Raw genomic sequence first — 16,961 nt, 5'->3', positions numbered from 1 at the left:
TAGAGCTCACAACTTTCTTTTTATAACCACAATGCATTTTTTTTTAAAACTCAAAATCAATACAATTCTTTTTACAATCTTTACAAATTAAAGGCCAACAAAGGAACACTCACAACCTCACACTCCCACACAATGTACAATATGAGCCTTGGCCGAATGGCACACCAGCATTGTAGCAACACCCAGAATGCTTGGAGTGCCTGCAGAGTGCAGAGTTAAGACCCTGCCTTACACAGCCTTGCATTTGCTGACTGAATTTGGGGGGTAAACATTTCTTTTGCCTGCATATGAATACTTAGTCTTCATCGCTTCCTTAGTGGCGATCCTCTTCCCACAGTTTTCATACTTTGCGAGTCTCTAAAGCAAACAAAGTGCACAAGTGTTTTCCCGTTCGGATACACGGCAAAAACACTTGTTCCTATTTTCTTCTTGCAAAGGGAGCACATGCTATCACTGGTGATCTTTACCACTCCTTTCCTTTGCTCATAAAGTTCATCTTTTACCTGTTTAACATAATGGTTGATTTAGAAGAAGTTCAGGTTGTGGTCCAAGTTTAAATTTTTCAAAAGTAAATAACTGGGTGAGCTAAGTATTCAGTATCAACTGCCAACTAGATCAAGCCCAAGTTTAAATTTGTTAAAGTAAATAACTGGGAGAGATAAGTAAGTATTCAGTATCAACTGCAACTAGATCAAGCCTAAGATACCCTACTAATTCCCCAACTAAGATTTCAAGCAGAATATATGCATACCTGCAGGTTCTCACTTTGTCTCAAATTCTTTATCACTGAAAGATTCCTGTAAGCTTCACTGGATTTTCTCAGAAGGGGTCCCATAAATGGAAGCATGTTCTGCAGAAAAATGATGATAATACATGGCTTCAGCATGGAGATCAGGATAAAACCATGTCTGAACAAAGCCGATTGAACATATCAACATTGATGCTTTAATATAATTTTTAAGAACAAATTTGAAAGATTCTTTTCCACAATTTGCAAACACATTATGTTGTGATAGATAAAATCATAAAACGAGAGTGACACTCATGATCAAATATTCTTTGAGATACCTTGCCTTGTCAGGTTATCTGATATGAATTTAGCTAGTTGCTTACGCCCATAAATCATTAATCAATATGATCAATACCTGTAGTTTAGTTTCCCTCGGCAAAAGTTTGAGTGCCTGAGCTCCATTTATTCTGTCCCACCTTCGGCTCAACAAATCAAGGACCTCATCAAGCATGATTGTTGATCCTCCTTCCTCACTAGATTCATCAGCATCTCCATCACTCCTACCACTGTCAGTGCTACTTTGACTGACTCGCATGTCCTCTGCCCCCTCTATTGCAGCAATTTTCTTAGTTCCACGACCTCCTCTACTTTTAACAGTATTTGCAGAACCAACCTTTGGTGTGCCTATATTCTGAGGAGTTACTAAATTTGTAATTCGCTTCTCAAAGTTCTTGGTTGTTCTCCTCGGATTAAGATAAATTTGCAATAGAGTGAGGTATATATTGCCAGAAGATTTTGAAGACGGTTGATGAACCAATGACTCGTATACTCGATCACAATAGGAGAGCGCCAGCTCAGGAACATGAAGCTACAAGAGTCAAGAACTTAATCTATTCAAAGAAGATTCATAAGAAAAAAAATATATATATATATATATGTGAACATATAGAAAATACCTTATGAACATATAGAGATAAGGCAAGCTCATGTTGGTTCATTTTTCCCAACAAAACTGCACGCTCTTCATATAAAGCATCCACAGGAAGACGTTTCAACAAAGCCTCTGGGCTATATCCTGAGATACTCTCTAAAGCAGACAATAATTTCTTTCTGGTCGAGGAGTAAGTTTGCTCATCCCATTTCTTCTGAGCAGTTAAATCTGCATGCCAATCAAGTACTTCTGACAAATAGATATGTACCTGTCATGCACTAATCTATTAAAATGCAGTTTTGATTGGGAAAAACAGGCACACTATTGCCATCACCTAAGTTTGTAGAAACTGCTACAGAGTATTGGCACCACAAATCTGTTCTTCCAAATTTATCTTTTTAGCTCCATGGCAACTCCAAATGGATCCTAAATGCCAACTGATAAATGCTTTTACAATTTGTGAATAATGCATAAATCTTTACCATTTCATTTTGCAGATTTCCAGAGATCCCATTTTCATCCATTGCAAGCATAAGCTCTAAGTATCGGGCCTGCATGTTCGGAGCATGCTGCTTCAAATAAGAGTTGACCAGGTCCGCTGGAATATTTCCAGTCAAAAAGAGCTCAATTGTCTGTGTTGGACAACTTTCAAGAACAAGCATTGAATACTCCAAGACAAGCATGGGATCAGTCCCACAAAGAGGCTGCATAAGAAAATCCACCAAGTCTACTTAGGTATTTAACACATATACTGGTTTCAAATTAACTTATCAAATAATCAAGTTCCTAACACAAAGCATTCTCTAAAACAAATGCAAAGTTGTGTGCTGGTTGCTAGAAATTCAAAGTCTATCTGTTGTATGAAATAATTAAAATTTTATTGTTCTATCATTCACAAAGGAAACCCTCACATCACAATCTTCACTTTTTATATAACACACTATTTGGAAAAACATCAGATGATAATGATGCTTTCAAAGCTTAATACGAACAATTTAAAATCTCCCCAACCAAATCAAAAAAAAAAATTAAGTGTTCAATGGCACAAATCAAATTGGAGGAAGCTGCTGAAATAAATAGAAAATTAGCCCTCCTTTCATAGTTTAAATTGATCTAGCAACTTATGCTTTATTATCAGTCACAATATTCACCAAGGATTGCTGCAAAGCTACCATCTGGTTCCAGACTCCAAGTGTAGAAGACTGACTCGGTGTAAAGCTTTCATATCACTAACATATTTGAATTCCCACTAATATGACGACAATATTTAATTGGACTTATGATCAAAGTCATCAAACAAATTGAGAAAACTTACCTTGAGATATTCAATGATTGACTCAGGCTTCATCCTTTGAATCAGTTCAGCATGCACTTGGTTAGATTTTGACTCTTCTATTAATTGATGCAAAAGTTTTAGAGCTTCATGGTGCATTGCATTGCACTTGTAAAGTTCTAACAAGGCAGCGTAATGATTAATTTTTTGGAGAATCTCCTCGCATATTTTTACATCACAGTAGTTAAGACCTTTCAGTAATTCCAATGCCACTGAAGACTGTCCAGTAAGAAGTAGAGCTTGGAGTAGTGCTGTATCCAGTATTGCTGCCATCTCCCTAGCACCGGAAGTAACTGGGATGCTGCCACGCCCCTGAGGTACCAAACATATGTCAATTGTTTGTTGATATCACAATTGAAATAAAAAAATGCGTGCAAGCACACGCACAAGGTCATAAATATTGGACTTAATTGGAAAAACTAACTTCTGAAATTTGAGTTATGCAAACAGGTTAATCTAATATAACAATGCATGGTCATTCAGTTTGACAGCCCTGTGTTTCATATGGTATCAAGCTAACTTTAATTATGAGTAAACTAACCATAGCCTATACTTTTTGTATTTACTATTTAAAGGCATAAGGAATTGTTTGACAGAAATAGAACTCTTTCTTCTTTTTCTATCAAAGAAGTCACAATATCTGAGTTTTGACAAAGAAAACTAGCATGCTGCTTATGGTTGGACACAAAATCCTAATTTCCAGGCTCATAACGCATATGAAAATTTGTGAATCAATACTGAAATATGGAAACCACAAAAAAGAAATATAAGTATTTTACCTTGTTTGATTTCTTAAACCTATTAGATTCATAGGATGCAAAATTGTCTCCAACAGCATCTAAAACCACCTCTTCTGTCCCCTCAGAAGTGGCCTTTTCAATTATACCGTATCGTTTTTTCTGTAAGAACTTAATGAGAGCCATGAGAGTGTTATGGCTCATTTTCTTGGACTCAAGTGCTGCACTCTCCTCAGAGTCCAGTAGATGTGCTGGGGGAGAGGGTTCCATATCATCTGATATACCAGATGAATCTCTTGAGAGATATGACGAATCCCCAGAAATATCCATCAGCTTCTCTGGCTCAGCAACCATAGTTGTCTTAGGAAGAACAATAGATGAATACAAAGAAAGTACATAGGTTATATCTACTTGAGATGCCACAAAATGCTCCATGGCGTCCTCATAGGCTCCATTATCAAAAAGGTGGTGAGCATATCTGCAACATAATAACACAAACTCCTTTAACATATAATAAAAAGGCATGGAACAAGTTTACATGCAGCAGCCAGTGATGAATTCTTTTTTTTTTTTGGCCAGTCCAGTGATGAATTCTTTAAATCTACACAATTCAAGCATTTTTTAGAAAACATGCCGAGTAAACTTTCAACACAGTTAAGCATTACAAACCATACTTATGTATTGTCTGATGTACTCCACATTTAAATAGAACCTATATATCTGCATAAGACAGAATATCATATTACCATAAAGTTAGAGCTGCTTCAGATCCAACACAATGGCCAGTACAGGAAACCTACGTAAGTATAAACAGGCTGAACCTAAATTTAAAAAAACCCAAACCAGCCCAACATTTGATTAGGCTCTATAACCTAAGGCTGATAAGAATAATATTACATGTCCATATGTGGTGAACAAATAAATTGCTCCAGCAATGTAGCCTTGGCCATTGGCAACCCCGAATTTATAAATAGCTCCAAAACCCAAAACTCTCTTTTCAATATGAAAGGATCTAAACCTCTGCAAAAACTCACACAACACAGACATGGCTTTTACCTTGAGATAATAATTTAAATTCATGATAATAGATACAAGTCAGTTTCTTCGAAATGCATGTTAAATGCAATACAAAGACATAAATTATGCCGTGATTTTAGACCAATAAATTAGTGCATCCACATAAATGAAATGAAAAAAAAAAAAAAACTGAAAATATTTACCTTATATGAATTGACCCCTCCTTTGCAGCTCTAAGATTTGCTTCTTCTGGAGGAAGCATCTTACACAATGCCAACGCTTCCTCGAAATCGCCAGATGCTGTTAATTGTACAATCTGCAAGGAAAATACACAATTCTTACCTTACTTCCCAAAGAAGATGGTGCATCCACACTACAAGCTGTAGTCTGCTACAATTAGTAATAGCATTTGGAATACCTGGGCACCAAGAGGAACAGGGAAGAGACCATAAACAGCATTCTCTAATGCAACAACAACAGCGTTGTTGATTTGGAGAATACGACGAGCATTTCGAAGAACAACGGTTTGTATCAATGGATATGGAGCTCGGAGCGAGCGAACCTGCAAAACATAATTGGCAGAAAAAAGGTATAACTGGCCAGCGTCTAGTAAAAGTAGAAAATAAGAAAGAAGTCATTCTTGCTTAGCAGATGAGGGCTGGCCTACCTCTACATATCTTGGTAACAGAGCTATTGCATATGGCTTCTGAATAACAACAACCGTAGGAGCCTCCGACCAACAAACCCTGCCTTCTTGAAGAAGTTTCCCATTTTGGTCCACGAAAACCCCAATGTTATCCTAAAACACAGGAATTCTAATCACTCATTGGTAACACTTTTAGTCCTTAAAAACACAAATCAAATGGGAAGGAAGAAAAAGCGACTGAATACCTTCCCGAGTAGAAGCTCCCCAGAAGGAAGAGAGACCACCAATGGCGGCGCTAGTCTCCCCGACGGAAACACCTCAGACAATGCACCATTTGTAGCATTCAATATCATGTACTCTCTTCTAATCCCTATACATATATTCTCTCCACACCATGACATGGACTTCACCACATCTGGAACTCCAAATTCTTTCACTTCCACAAATCCTCGTCCCCCTAAAACCATTCAAACCAATTCAATTTCGTATATATTAAAAAATTTGAGCATTTTTTCAGTAAATTCTCTAAACAATAAGAATGAATTCATGAGATTATTACCGTCGTGTCTGAAAATACAGACCCTCTTCTGCCTCGCGAAGCACAAGAAGCCTCTGCGGTCGTCCCAGGAGTAGACATTGGCGCCCTTGGCCTTCGTGATGACCGCGATGGTCCCCAAGTTTGGGAGGCCATGAAACGCAATCGATTCCGAGAGCGATAACAGGAGCTCTCTGGACTCCAATACCTCCATTGAAACCAGAGGCTTCTTTGAAAACCCGGACACGTTCCTCTCCAGCGAGTACCCTTCCTTTTGCAGCTGTGAGTGGTAATCGGACGGTGGGGAACGGGCACCGGAGTCGTCTGGAGCGTAGATTCGGAGAGATCCATCGGAGCAGCCGAGGAGGAGCTTTGAGCCGTACGATTCGATGGCCTCGATCTTCGTCGGGCAGTCGCTGATGAGCTTGAACGAATCATAGGCACTGTGTACCATGTCGTCGTCGTTCGACGTTCGCTTCCGAAGCGTCTATGTTCGGACTTTCAGGACCAACTGGTAGTGATGATGATTATAGAGCTCTAATTCATACGACGTCGTTTGCCCTTCATACTTTCTTTTAACATGAATTTTTTATTTTTTTTGCCACGTTCTTATAACATGATTTAAAATTTTAAAGTTGCATTCTACACCCAAACTATAATTTGAAACACCAACTGGCTAAAAAGAGAAATGACACAAAAAAATGAAAGTGGACAAAATTGTAGTGCGTTCTATCTAAAGAAAATATAAAATATATAGATAAGTTTCATAATAAATAAATCAAAATGGTCAAGAATGGTCCCGGCGGGGCTCGAACCCGCGACCTTCGGCTCATAAGACCAACGCTCTAACCAACTGAGCTACGGGACCGTGATGTTAAATTTTAGTGCAATTGTTTTATATAACAGGTTCAAGAAAAATACAGTACGAGCAATCTAGGGGCGTTTCGTCATCGTTAGCCGCTGTTATCTCCCCGTGAGTATATCATGCGAATATCTAGTTTGTACAATCGTACGGTCTTAAAAATAATAATAATAATAGTAGTTTGTTTTGTTTATAAAAGGCTAGTTATGACTTATGACAACATAAGGTCAATTTTCAGAAATTGTTTTAAACCAGCATTGTATTATTTAATTAACTAATAACGAACCTTGAATGAAGTCATTGGAGCTGCAGTATGGTTGCTCATGATCATGGGTGGTGCACCTTTTGATCCAACGATGTTTGTTTATGTGAGAAGAATAAAACTATTTCTGTGCAAATCTCAAATTATTTATACGAGCCCTACTCCTATATAGATAAATATCATTACTATTACAAAATATGATACATAATATGATTATTTGATATAGTTCAAATAACAATATTTATGTAAGAAAGAGACAAAATTACCTAAATATCATTAGATTAAATGATTAGTTAATCTTAATAAGCTTTATTTGATTATACGATAGTTAATAATTTAATTACTTCCAAGATAATAAAGAATTTGTAAATATCCAACACGAGAAAGCTACACATGATTTTATTATTGAGTAATGCTAACTTGCTAAGAATATCTCAATATCATATCTTTTGTTCCATATACGTGCGTACACATGTTAGAACAAAAAACATGCTAGCCTAGTATTTTTTGTTTTAAATTAATTATTTGCTTAATGCTAACAATAACATTATCGATACGTGCCCATTGAGATGAGCCAGCTCCAATAATTCCATGAAAAAGTTTCTTCTTTCTATTACGTGGCATATTTTTATTTGATTATCAGAAAGTAAAGATAAACAAATAATCACCCACTCTGAGGTCTTGACTCTTGACCAGGTTCGTTGGTTCGTGACTGAGTGAGAGTCCGTGAGTAGAGTGAGTGAGAGAGCAAAGATGACGCTGGGTCTGATCAATGCGAACCCTGTGGTTCACGCTAAGAAGGAAAGGGTTGCTCGTACAGAAGATCTTCACGCTGACGATGCCGTTGATCCTCTCGACATCTATGATATCCTTTCGATCTCTCTCTGTGTTTTCTTTTTCTTTTGTATTTGGTTCTGTTTTCTTAAGTCAAATGATGGTAATTTTCTTTGTGAATTCTTCGTGATATTTGCGATCTTTGACCGGAAATTGTAAATTTCGTGAGGGATATCAGAGATCCGGAGCACCCATATTCCTTAGAGCAGCTCAGCGTGCTCTCCGAGGAATCGATCACCGTCGATGACAAGCTCGGCCGTATTCTGTGAGTATTTCTCAGCTTCAATTCCACTTTTTCTGATAATTTGGATTCTGGGTTTCTTGCAAAAGGGCCAAAGTTTTGATCTTTTTCTTCTTCTTTTTTTCAAATTCTTTTAAGGATAACTTTCACGCCGACCATTCAACATTGCAGTATGGCAACAGTGATAGGTCTATGCCTGAGAGTCAAACTAAAACATTGCTTTCCTCCTCATTACAAGGTTAGTTTTTGCTTTGTTAGAGATTCTGGTGTATTAGCTTTCAAGCAATTAAATTACTCGATCCCATATTGAATGCTTTCTGTTTTATTTATGAACATGGTTGATGTTCGGACCATAATTTGATATTTATAGTTCAAACACTCATGGCTGACTTAATTAAGTAGCATTTTGATTAATGTGATGGTTGGTGTGTATTTGTTGCATTATTGCAACCAGCTATTACTTGACACATTAACTTGATCGGAAAATGTGGTCCTCTAGCATTACTCCAAGTCTCCAACTATACATAATCCTCATTTCTCAAGGACCCCATTTATCTCCCTCCATATTCAGAGAGTGCATAGAGAATCTACCATAGTGTTTTGAAAAATTAACCTCCCTTGTGCGTTGTGACTGCCGCCTAATCTACGCCCCACCTGGGATTGCTCAACTCTCTCCCTTTGGCATCTTTTGATCCCCTTCTCAACACATAATTGACCGCCCTGTTTTGACCCAACAACAGTCCCAAGCTGAGTCCCTTCTTTTGGTAATTAGTCTATGTTGAGAAAGAAGTTTATAATGATAATGAGAAATCACATGACCATAGAGACTTGTTCTTGCAGTACATTTAGATTTTCTAGTTGATCTGCCTCACTTAATAATTTTTTAGCTATTTGCTTACCCATTTTCTTGGTGATACATTTTAACAGGTTGACATTAAAGTATCTCCAGGATCTCATGCAAATGAAGAATCAGGTAAAGTATCTCTCTTTCCTTTTTATAGAATCTGGTAATGATTAAGGAATTTCATTACAAAAGCATCTTTTGTAAAGGGTTGGGATGTTATGAAGATTCTAGGCATCCTGTTCTGGCTGATGATGTGGCACTCATTTGAGGCTGATAATTTGTTATGATTGCATTATGCCTAGCGGGATCCTGGGCCAATGGTTATTAGATTGGTATTCATTCCGCTCACTTTGTCTATATTTTTAGGCAAGAAAAGTCCTGTACATACATTAATTGTCTTAAAAATATGTGATCAAACCAATTATTTGTCTGTCAAGATGTTTTTTTCACAGACACCAGATCCATCAATGACATATCTTGACTTTCACTGATAATTTGTCAAGTAACAAGAATGCATCAATCTTATTTTGAGAATTTTTGGTGTGCAAGAATAACTTTTCGTTATTGCATGCTCACATGCTCATTGTCAAAGCTAATGCTAAGATTTTGAAATTTGTTCATTCATTATTGTAGTTAATAAGCAGTTGAATGATAAAGAAAGAGTTGCTGCTGCCCTAGAGAATCCCAACCTTCGCCAACTTGTGGATGAGTGCCTCTATTCCAATGAACTCTAAGTAAACTTCACTGCTCAAAACCCACTGTACAGAAGAAACATAAGTAGTTTGCATATGCAATAAGAAATAGCTTTGTTGTATTATTCCTCTGCTTTTTTGCCTCTGTTAAGTGGAGTTGCTTTTCGGTGGATGCCCCTGTCATGTTATGTCTACACTCTACATAACATTGGTCTGCAAATATCTCTTGTAAAATAGGAAAGCATAGGTTGCAACATATATTGACTCTCCTTCAAATGGTATGCACCATGTCTACAGTTTGTTTTTGGTTTATCTTGTTTGGTTGGCCATTTAAGTATGGGAAACCTGTCACATAATGAACAATTTTATCAGTTTTATGAATAGAAAATTCAGTCTGAGATGTAACCATGCGTTTCCATGGTTTGTCAGTCGAAAGTCTTGCATTGTTTTCCTTCATATATTTTTCTAATTGAAGGTTACACTTGACTCAATCCACAGTCCTCAACTGCAGTGTGATTCTACGTGGTCAAGACCTTAAATTGTGGTTTATATCCATGAAAATCTGAAGTTATAGGGGCTAAAACAATGCAGGCGAATCTGTTAAACCGCGGACTTTTCCCTCTCTGAATGATTAATGATGCAGTTTTCACATTTATGTTTCAGAAGTTATGTGCCAGCACCTTAAGCTTTGGTCCTGGGTGACTATTGAGAAATGAGCCTACCTGCGCACCTGGTGCTGATAAAATAGTTGTGGTCTGGTCCGTCTGGAGGTTATTTATCATCTCCAAAGTAATTTAAGCAGGTTTCCTACCATCCTGATAAAAAGCCTCCAAAAAACAGCCTGGTAAAAAGGCAAACATACAGACAAACAACAAAAAACAGAAATTGATCGATATGGACTAGTTCCCTGCTTACATAATCTGCCAAAAGCATCGCATTTACTGAATGTTGAATTATCAACAACAGACCTTAAAGGCCTAATTACCCATATCTATATATATATTGAATTATTTGGTACCCCCAAGTACGTCTCTCTAGAATCAAATATTATTAGATTTCATCATTTGATAAGATATAGTTTTCAATAATCTTTCTTGGCTAAGCCCTAAGCCCTAAGCCCTAAATCCTAATTTGTTATGTCCATGTTGAATTGTTGATATCTGGCATGTCACGTTATTAAGGAATATGCTAGTATACCCATTGCCAATTGGTTTTGTGTTGGATGCTCTAATTCTATGTTGGCATGTCATGGTATCAGAGCTTGGTTATCCGCGTGTAAGGCCCAACGGCGCCCACACGTGCTCCCACGTCACCCAATACAATTTGTTCACGTGTAAGGCTCAAAATATCGTCACACGTGTGGGCGGCTTGTTGAGAGTAATGTGGAGCAATATCTCACATCGAAAAACTAGAGCTTAGCATATGTGCTTATAAGTCTTGAACCTCTCCACCCATTGCCAATTGGTTTTTGGTTGGATGCTCTAATTCTATCACTGCTGAAATAAAAGGTAATAATTTATAACTTTGGCTCGGGTGCTTGGAATTCGTAAGCTGTTTATGGTCTCAGTCCCAGTCTCCCAGGGTTGGATTTTATGCCCCCATGGCTCATCAAATAGCCACAGTTGGAACCAAAAATCTTCAAAGAATTTTTAGCCTACAATCGAAGTTGGGACTTGTGGAAGTGAGTTTGCCTCCGTATCGATCCTTGCTTGGGTGGAGTGCCTTCTGAGGGCACTTCGATGCTCAAATCAGTGTTTACTCAAGTATTCTTAAGTGCATTATAATCATAATAAAATTACGTATCTTCATCTTCATTGACACATTATTTATAATTGGGATTGCTTGGGGCCTCAAGCTCAATTCCTTATTTCGTCCACGTATTACGTGCCCGGTAATTCTAGGGGTATTTCATGCTTCCCAAGTCTAAATGCATGCGCATTGTTTATGTGCGCGTTTGGAGCTACGCTTGAGCTCTTCTTCTCTTACGGGCTCTTCTTGATCCCTCAAATTAATTAAGTTTGTTATTTGGTCTTTGCTTGCTATATGCGTTATTTGGCTGTGAATTTTATCCACCACAGCCACCAATGTTTTTACAAGATTCAAATCTATATGAAAATATTACACAAGCTGGCAACAAAGTTAGAAGCAAGAGCAAATAAAATATTTCATTAATAAAATACAATAAACATTACAATGTATGTTTAAGGTGAGAACATCAGGAAAACAACATGAAGAGGATGTCTCATTCCCTCAAAGTTAGCAGTTAAGCACAGTAGTAGATGAAATGATTATTAAACCCCAACAAGGAACTGAATTTAAAACTAAGAGGACTTCTACAAATAGGTGCAGCTTGTCCTCATTGTACAATTCTTTAGATTCTTACTATAGTGAGCAGTAGGCAGGGTTACTCAGCTAGCTGGAGGTGCAATGGGGAGAGGCTCTGGTGCTACCTCTGCTCCCAAATGCCCGTTTGTTAAGTGAGAAGGCTTGTCATCAAATCCCCAGAACTTGGCAGTTTTCACATCATCCAGGGCCATCATTCGCGAGAACTCCTCATGGTCGTACTTAAGGCTGGCTTGTCCCCCAAACTCGCTCGGAAGATTTTCAACATCAAAGAATGACTTCATGAGCTCCACACTTTCTTTACCTTTGGGGTAAACAAACTTCACCTTCTGAAATGTCTTGGGGTCCAGGAAATACTTAACAGCCTGCAGAAGTGAAAGCAGCAGAAAGTTCATCAAATGACAGATATCACTGCTAAGCTAATTTATTGTAGCAGTCAAAACAAACATTAATGAATTCATACTGCAACCATTTCCAAATCTTTTCTAAAATGAATTTTCAGATTTACGGAATTTAATGTGAGAGGGAGAGAGAGTAATGAGAAAAACTGATAATTAGAGTTAAATGTGTTCCTGTCAGTAACAATTTAAGCTAGATCTTTCCAGAGCCTAATGAATTCTCACCAAATTGCCTTCCAGTTGAATTTAATAAATGACTGCATTTCTATTTCTGAATAAAGAAATATTGGTTGCTCAAACTTCATTTGAAAGTTATATGTGTTTCAGTGTTTTGTGTGCCTGTTTCAGTAACAGCTTAAAAAATTGCCAACAGATCATTGGGTGTTCAGTAGTTCAAACCTTCCAGAATGCCTGAAAAATCCTAGGTGGGTTATAAAGAAATGCAACTGCAAGCCTCTCGGGGTAATGGTTTTGTAGGATGTTAATAATCTCACGGGCTGTCTTGACGGAGACGTTGGTGTTCAATGAGAATCCAGAGAAGTCAATCAACCACGACATTTGTTCTTGACCTTCAGCAAGGTTAAGGATACCATTTTCTATAAGATAGACTAAATGGCGGATATTATCTTCTGGAGAGTTTGTGTTCTGAAAAAAAGAACAAAATACAAAGAGTTAAATTTATTTACTGATAAAGCCTACTGACAATGTAACCAATTTTTTTGGGCGGGGGGGAGGGGAGGAAAGCCTGCTACAAACCTGCTTTGCTGGCCTCATTATAAGCACAGTCCTCCCAAATCGATCATGAAAATTGGCTCTGGACACTTTTCCGGTTTCACCTTCATGTGCTATTTCATGCTGAACAATGACATGTTTCCATGGTAAGTGCATACTTAAATTGAACCATAGTAAAATACTGAAATTCATCATCAGTGTGACAGATGATAGCCTGTGTGTAATGCACACAATTAAGCTGCAGATCATGTAAAGGAATTAAATGAATGCAACTCAAACAATCATCTGAATCCACAATCAATCTATTCTGCCATATATTTGATGAGAACTAGAGGAAAACAGTGTATACAAACTTTGCTTTTCTTTGGTAAGGACAAAGAACACCAGATCCCAAACTCTAGTGGATGTTATTTTTTTTCAAGAGAATTTGCATTGATTGCCACAAGAATTCACCCTTAAAACATGATCAACCAAAGTCCAAGCAGAAATAATAAACATATAAAAGAAAGAAAACAGTACTAGAATCACAACGTATGTATTCTACTTTGTGCATATCATCAAAGTTCATCTGAATTACTTACCCAACGGATTTCTTCAGGCTTATAAGTTGCCCTCCACCTGAGTGTCTCTTCTATCATTTTCTTCGCCTTATCAAGATTCCAGTTCCGAGCTTCCAAATATCTTTGAAGGCATGCATCTGTGCAGTACTTCAAATTACGCCCAGAAAGGGGGCCGAGTGCAGACCTCAGTTCTGCGACCTGATTGTAAATTTGCCACATTTAGGGTCAGTTTTCAATATATGTTATGTAAATTTACTTTTTCCATTCATATTGCATACTGCTTTGTTCTGCAAATAAGAGAGGAAGGTAAGGTTTAACTTTTCTTGCTCACTTATCAATTACCATCATACGTATGGCAGATTGATTTATTTGAGATTTAAAAGCCCTTTGGATGGACAATTATACACTTGGTTGTTACTGATGCAAACCAAAAAAGTAATTAGATTTGTTACCTTTGTATCTTTTTGAGCAGGGTCATTCTCTTGGTGATGAGTTTGAGACTGTCTTCTGAGAAGATACATGTTGGCCACCAATGGACTTCACTTCAACCTATAACATTGAAAAAAGTTGCAAGTCATTTCTTTTTGTAATTCCTCTTTCAAATAAAACCAGTGAATCTGCAACAGTGTATGAATTTAAGGAACCAGCAACAAAATTCACTAGGCACTTCAAGTTAAAAAACCAAAAACTGAGACAGCCAAAGCAGTGAAAGAATGAAAGAAAAGCACTTTGTTTTTCTTCTTTTTCAACATATTGAAGAAACTACTTGATGAAGGCCTTCAAGTTCAATCTATAACTCATCAGATTTAACCACTTGTTTCACATATCAAGACAACAGGCAATCATTCAAGATCCATGCTGAGAAATGGCCAAAAGGGTCTAAACTACAATTGTTGGGGAATCATTTGGGAGAGACAGATCTACTTCAAATTCAGAAAAAATAAATATAAAAACATGAACATGCAAAAGAAAAATTAAACAGCAAATTGGGTAAGCCTTAATCAGTCATGTAATTAAAATTTGCAGGAGAAGCTCAAAAATCTCTTTTTTTTATCGGATACCGGAATGAATTAACCAAACGTACCTGGCTGAAACAGAGGAGGAGAGAATGAGAGAGAGGCTCTTGGTTTGGTCAAGCTATATCCTTCTTCTTAGCCTTTTATGGCATTAAAAAGAATGTTAGAGAGAGAGAGAGAGGGTGTGCGTTTGATGTTGTTTCTTGACCTTACGATGATGTCATTTAGTTGGTGAAGTGGACCTGAGGAATGTAATGTGTAATGGAAGGAGATCCTTGGTGTGTCCAGTAGTCTTTCGTTTATAGTGGGAAACAAAAGCGAGGGACTGACTGACTGGGAGGACAGGGAATGCTGTTGCTCAGACCACCAAAGTTGGCTTTAACAAGGCCTATGACTTTATGACTTTATGACTTGTGACTCTATCAGTGGGGCCTACTGCCATTTGGTCCCCTTTCCATTCATGCTGTGTTTTTTTTTTCGAGTTAATGATTTTTATTTTCTACATGTTCGCTATTTTTTATTTTTTTATTAAGCACTTTGTAGTTTTTCATTTTCTTTATTCCTCATCATATGATAAAGTGTTATACTCACTTAAGAGAGTTTTTTAATATGGAGATAACACATACTTCGGATTAACTTCAATTGTGATAAATCAGAGTTATCTAACCATTGAGATGTCTTAATCCTAATTCATTTTTTTATCCTTCTTCATCGCAAGGCTTAATCCCAAGGGATTAGTGTAAATATTTATTTCAATTTCATAGAATACTAAACAATCTCTCCTAGATTTTCTATTAAACTGTTTTGAACGTGCGATCTTAATTTATAATCTAATAACAAAACATATTTTATGTATGTTATATTATTTATTGGAAAATTTTGTGAAATAAAATCTTTTAATATTAGAATTACTTTTTTTACTTTTACATCCAAAACCAATCTTTTTTTTTTTACTCTTTGGACACTTTTTGGACCAAAACACCCTTTTAGTCGACATGGCAACACTTGATCAACCAAAAAATTGAATTTAATAAAAATGCAAAAAAAGTGGGAAAGATGAACATGATAAACTGGCTGCAACACCATTTAGATAGTGTTGTAGCACCACCTAAAGTGGCGATCATTTGTCAACCATATGTCAACCAACGAAATTTTAGATCTGAATTTGAGTTTCATTGATGCTGAGCTTTGAAGATAAACATGAACAAAAAATTCAGATTTTTGAATCTAACAAGATTAAACTCCCAAAGCAAAAGCAAAACAAAAAGTTATTTCATATATTGTGTTAATTTTTTACATCAATATAACAAAAGGTTCTAAAAGAAAAAAAAAATGATGAGATTACAGATTGTCTCTTCAGAAGAGGTAAATCCATTAATATATGGATATGCGATTAATATAAAGGAGGAGCTTTAATATCTACTTATTATCAAGTCTACTATTGAAGTACATTAAAACCAACAAAAATATGCCGTAACTAGAAATGGCTACCACCATGATTCCTTTCCATTGGGGATTGCAACTCTGATAGGAGGCTGGAGTGAAAGCTTGCCACCAATAGGCTGGGCCGCTAGCTTGGAATCGAAAGGTTAGGCTTCGAGCTTGGAATCAAAGGGATAATTTCTTAAACAGTAATGCTACACTTACCACATTTTTATACTACAATTTAATATAATTTTACATGGCATTCATATATTGGACACTACAAATTAAAAAATAAAACCTAAAAAAAAAAAAATACCCTTCAGTAAAATAATGACATATCAAGTGGGATACAAATGTGGAAAAAAATATGTGGGACAACTAGCATTATTGTTTCTCAGATATGTAAGTTAGATCTTAATTGGAGTGGATAAGAGAGGTTAAAATCTAAAAATAATTACATACACTAAAATATTGAATTATGTTAAAATTAAGATAAAAAAATAACAAAAATTCATTAAAAAAAGCACATGTCCATTCTTTAAATAAAGAACCAAGGTCCTAAAAAATTCATTTATATATAGGTATAAATAATGTATAATACAATATATATCCTTCATAAATGTCTACACGAATTATTGGAAATGGACCCGAAAAGGCGTTGGATTGACTGGCCCCGCCTACCAAGAAATAGGGTTTGAGGTATGCCACATGCCACTCACATGTGATTAAGCTCTTGGCTGACTTTATGATCGTTCCTTTTCCCTTTCATATTTTATACATATATTTTAAATGTTTCTAGAAATGTTTTTTTATTTTCCTCCTA

At 36.7% G+C, this 16,961-nt stretch overlaps 3 protein-coding genes and 1 non-coding gene across 5 annotated transcripts; 1 reads left to right on the top strand and 3 right to left on the bottom strand.

Moving 5' to 3' along the window:
* Nucleotides 1-13: 13 nt before the first annotated feature.
* Nucleotides 14-6,419, bottom strand: EMB2754 (Vacuolar sorting protein 39). Its single transcript, XM_086245334.1, has 12 exons — nucleotides 5,954-6,419; nucleotides 5,640-5,851; nucleotides 5,416-5,547; nucleotides 5,167-5,310; nucleotides 4,952-5,064; nucleotides 3,774-4,209; nucleotides 2,977-3,306; nucleotides 2,144-2,365; nucleotides 1,687-1,929; nucleotides 1,146-1,598; nucleotides 752-850; nucleotides 14-503 (listed from the first exon to the last, which is right to left on the bottom strand). Exons 1-12 carry the CDS (start codon nucleotides 6,381-6,383, stop codon nucleotides 303-305), a joined length of 3,015 nt encoding a protein of 1,004 aa, XP_086101460.1. The 5' UTR covers nucleotides 6,384-6,419; the 3' UTR covers nucleotides 14-302.
* A 304-nt stretch (nucleotides 6,420-6,723) lies between these two features.
* Nucleotides 6,724-6,797, bottom strand: TRNAI-UAU (transfer RNA isoleucine (anticodon UAU)). The gene has a single exon. It is a non-coding gene; the product is annotated as a tRNA-Ile (tRNA).
* Nucleotides 6,798-7,735: 938 nt separating this feature from the next.
* Nucleotides 7,736-10,069, top strand: LOC147284663 (MIP18 family protein (DUF59)). Of its 2 annotated transcripts, none has more exons than XM_086244050.1 (5): nucleotides 7,736-7,920; nucleotides 8,049-8,152; nucleotides 8,300-8,366; nucleotides 9,056-9,101; nucleotides 9,606-10,069. In XM_086244050.1, the coding sequence occupies exons 1-5, from the start codon at nucleotides 7,807-7,809 to the stop codon at nucleotides 9,704-9,706; spliced, it is 432 nt and encodes a 143-aa protein (XP_086100176.1). In that variant the 5' UTR covers nucleotides 7,736-7,806; the 3' UTR covers nucleotides 9,707-10,069. The 2 variants fall into 2 exon arrangements, with proteins under 2 accessions (XP_086100176.1, XP_086100175.1); XM_086244049.1 differs by having other exon boundaries at nucleotides 7,740-7,920; nucleotides 8,267-8,366.
* A 1,734-nt stretch (nucleotides 10,070-11,803) lies between these two features.
* Nucleotides 11,804-15,008, bottom strand: LOC147284662 (uncharacterized). Its single transcript, XM_086243522.1, has 6 exons — nucleotides 14,782-15,008; nucleotides 14,150-14,246; nucleotides 13,719-13,895; nucleotides 13,162-13,260; nucleotides 12,805-13,050; nucleotides 11,804-12,372 (listed from the first exon to the last, which is right to left on the bottom strand). The coding sequence occupies exons 2-6, from the start codon at nucleotides 14,216-14,218 to the stop codon at nucleotides 12,073-12,075; spliced, it is 891 nt and encodes a 296-aa protein (XP_086099648.1). The 5' UTR covers nucleotides 14,219-14,246; nucleotides 14,782-15,008; the 3' UTR covers nucleotides 11,804-12,072.
* Between the last annotated feature and the right edge of the window lie 1,953 nt (nucleotides 15,009-16,961).

Source organism: Dryas octopetala, chromosome 5 (assembly GCF_963921425.1).
Source record: "Dryas octopetala chromosome 5, drDryOcto1.1, whole genome shotgun sequence".
In the NCBI taxonomy this organism is placed as follows: Eukaryota; Viridiplantae; Streptophyta; class Magnoliopsida; order Rosales; family Rosaceae; genus Dryas; species Dryas octopetala.
Note: the sequence above shows the minus strand (reverse complement) of the source record. Positions and strands in the feature narration are given on the sequence as shown.

Bases quoted from the DNA above. Each gene is read 5' to 3' on its own strand.
- LOC147284662 (XM_086243522.1), bottom strand. From the start codon at position 14,218: ATGTATCTTCTCAGAAGACAGTCTCAAACTCATCACCAAGAGAATGAC. The intron at 13,896-14,149 runs GTAACAAATCTA...ATTTACAATCAG, and splicing joins CTGCTCAAAAAGATACAAAG to GTCGCAGAACTGAGGTCTGC. The intron at 13,261-13,718 runs GTAAGTAATTCA...GTCATTGTTCAG, and splicing joins AGCCTGAAGAAATCCGTTGG to CATGAAATAGCACATGAAGG.
- LOC147284663 (XM_086244049.1), top strand. From the start codon at position 7,807: ATGACGCTGGGTCTGATCAATGCGAACCCTGTGGTTCACGCTAAGAAG. The intron at 8,367-9,055 runs GTTAGTTTTTGC...ACATTTTAACAG, and splicing joins GCTTTCCTCCTCATTACAAG to GTTGACATTAAAGTATCTCC. The intron at 9,102-9,605 runs GTAAAGTATCTC...TCATTATTGTAG, and splicing joins TCATGCAAATGAAGAATCAG to TTAATAAGCAGTTGAATGAT.
- EMB2754 (XM_086245334.1), bottom strand. From the start codon at position 6,383: ATGGTACACAGTGCCTATGATTCGTTCAAGCTCATCAGCGACTGCCCG. The intron at 5,311-5,415 runs GTAGGCCAGCCC...TATGTTTTGCAG, and splicing joins TGTTACCAAGATATGTAGAG to GTTCGCTCGCTCCGAGCTCC. The intron at 3,307-3,773 runs GTAAAATACTTA...TTGGTACCTCAG, and splicing joins GGTTTAAGAAATCAAACAAG to GGGCGTGGCAGCATCCCAGT.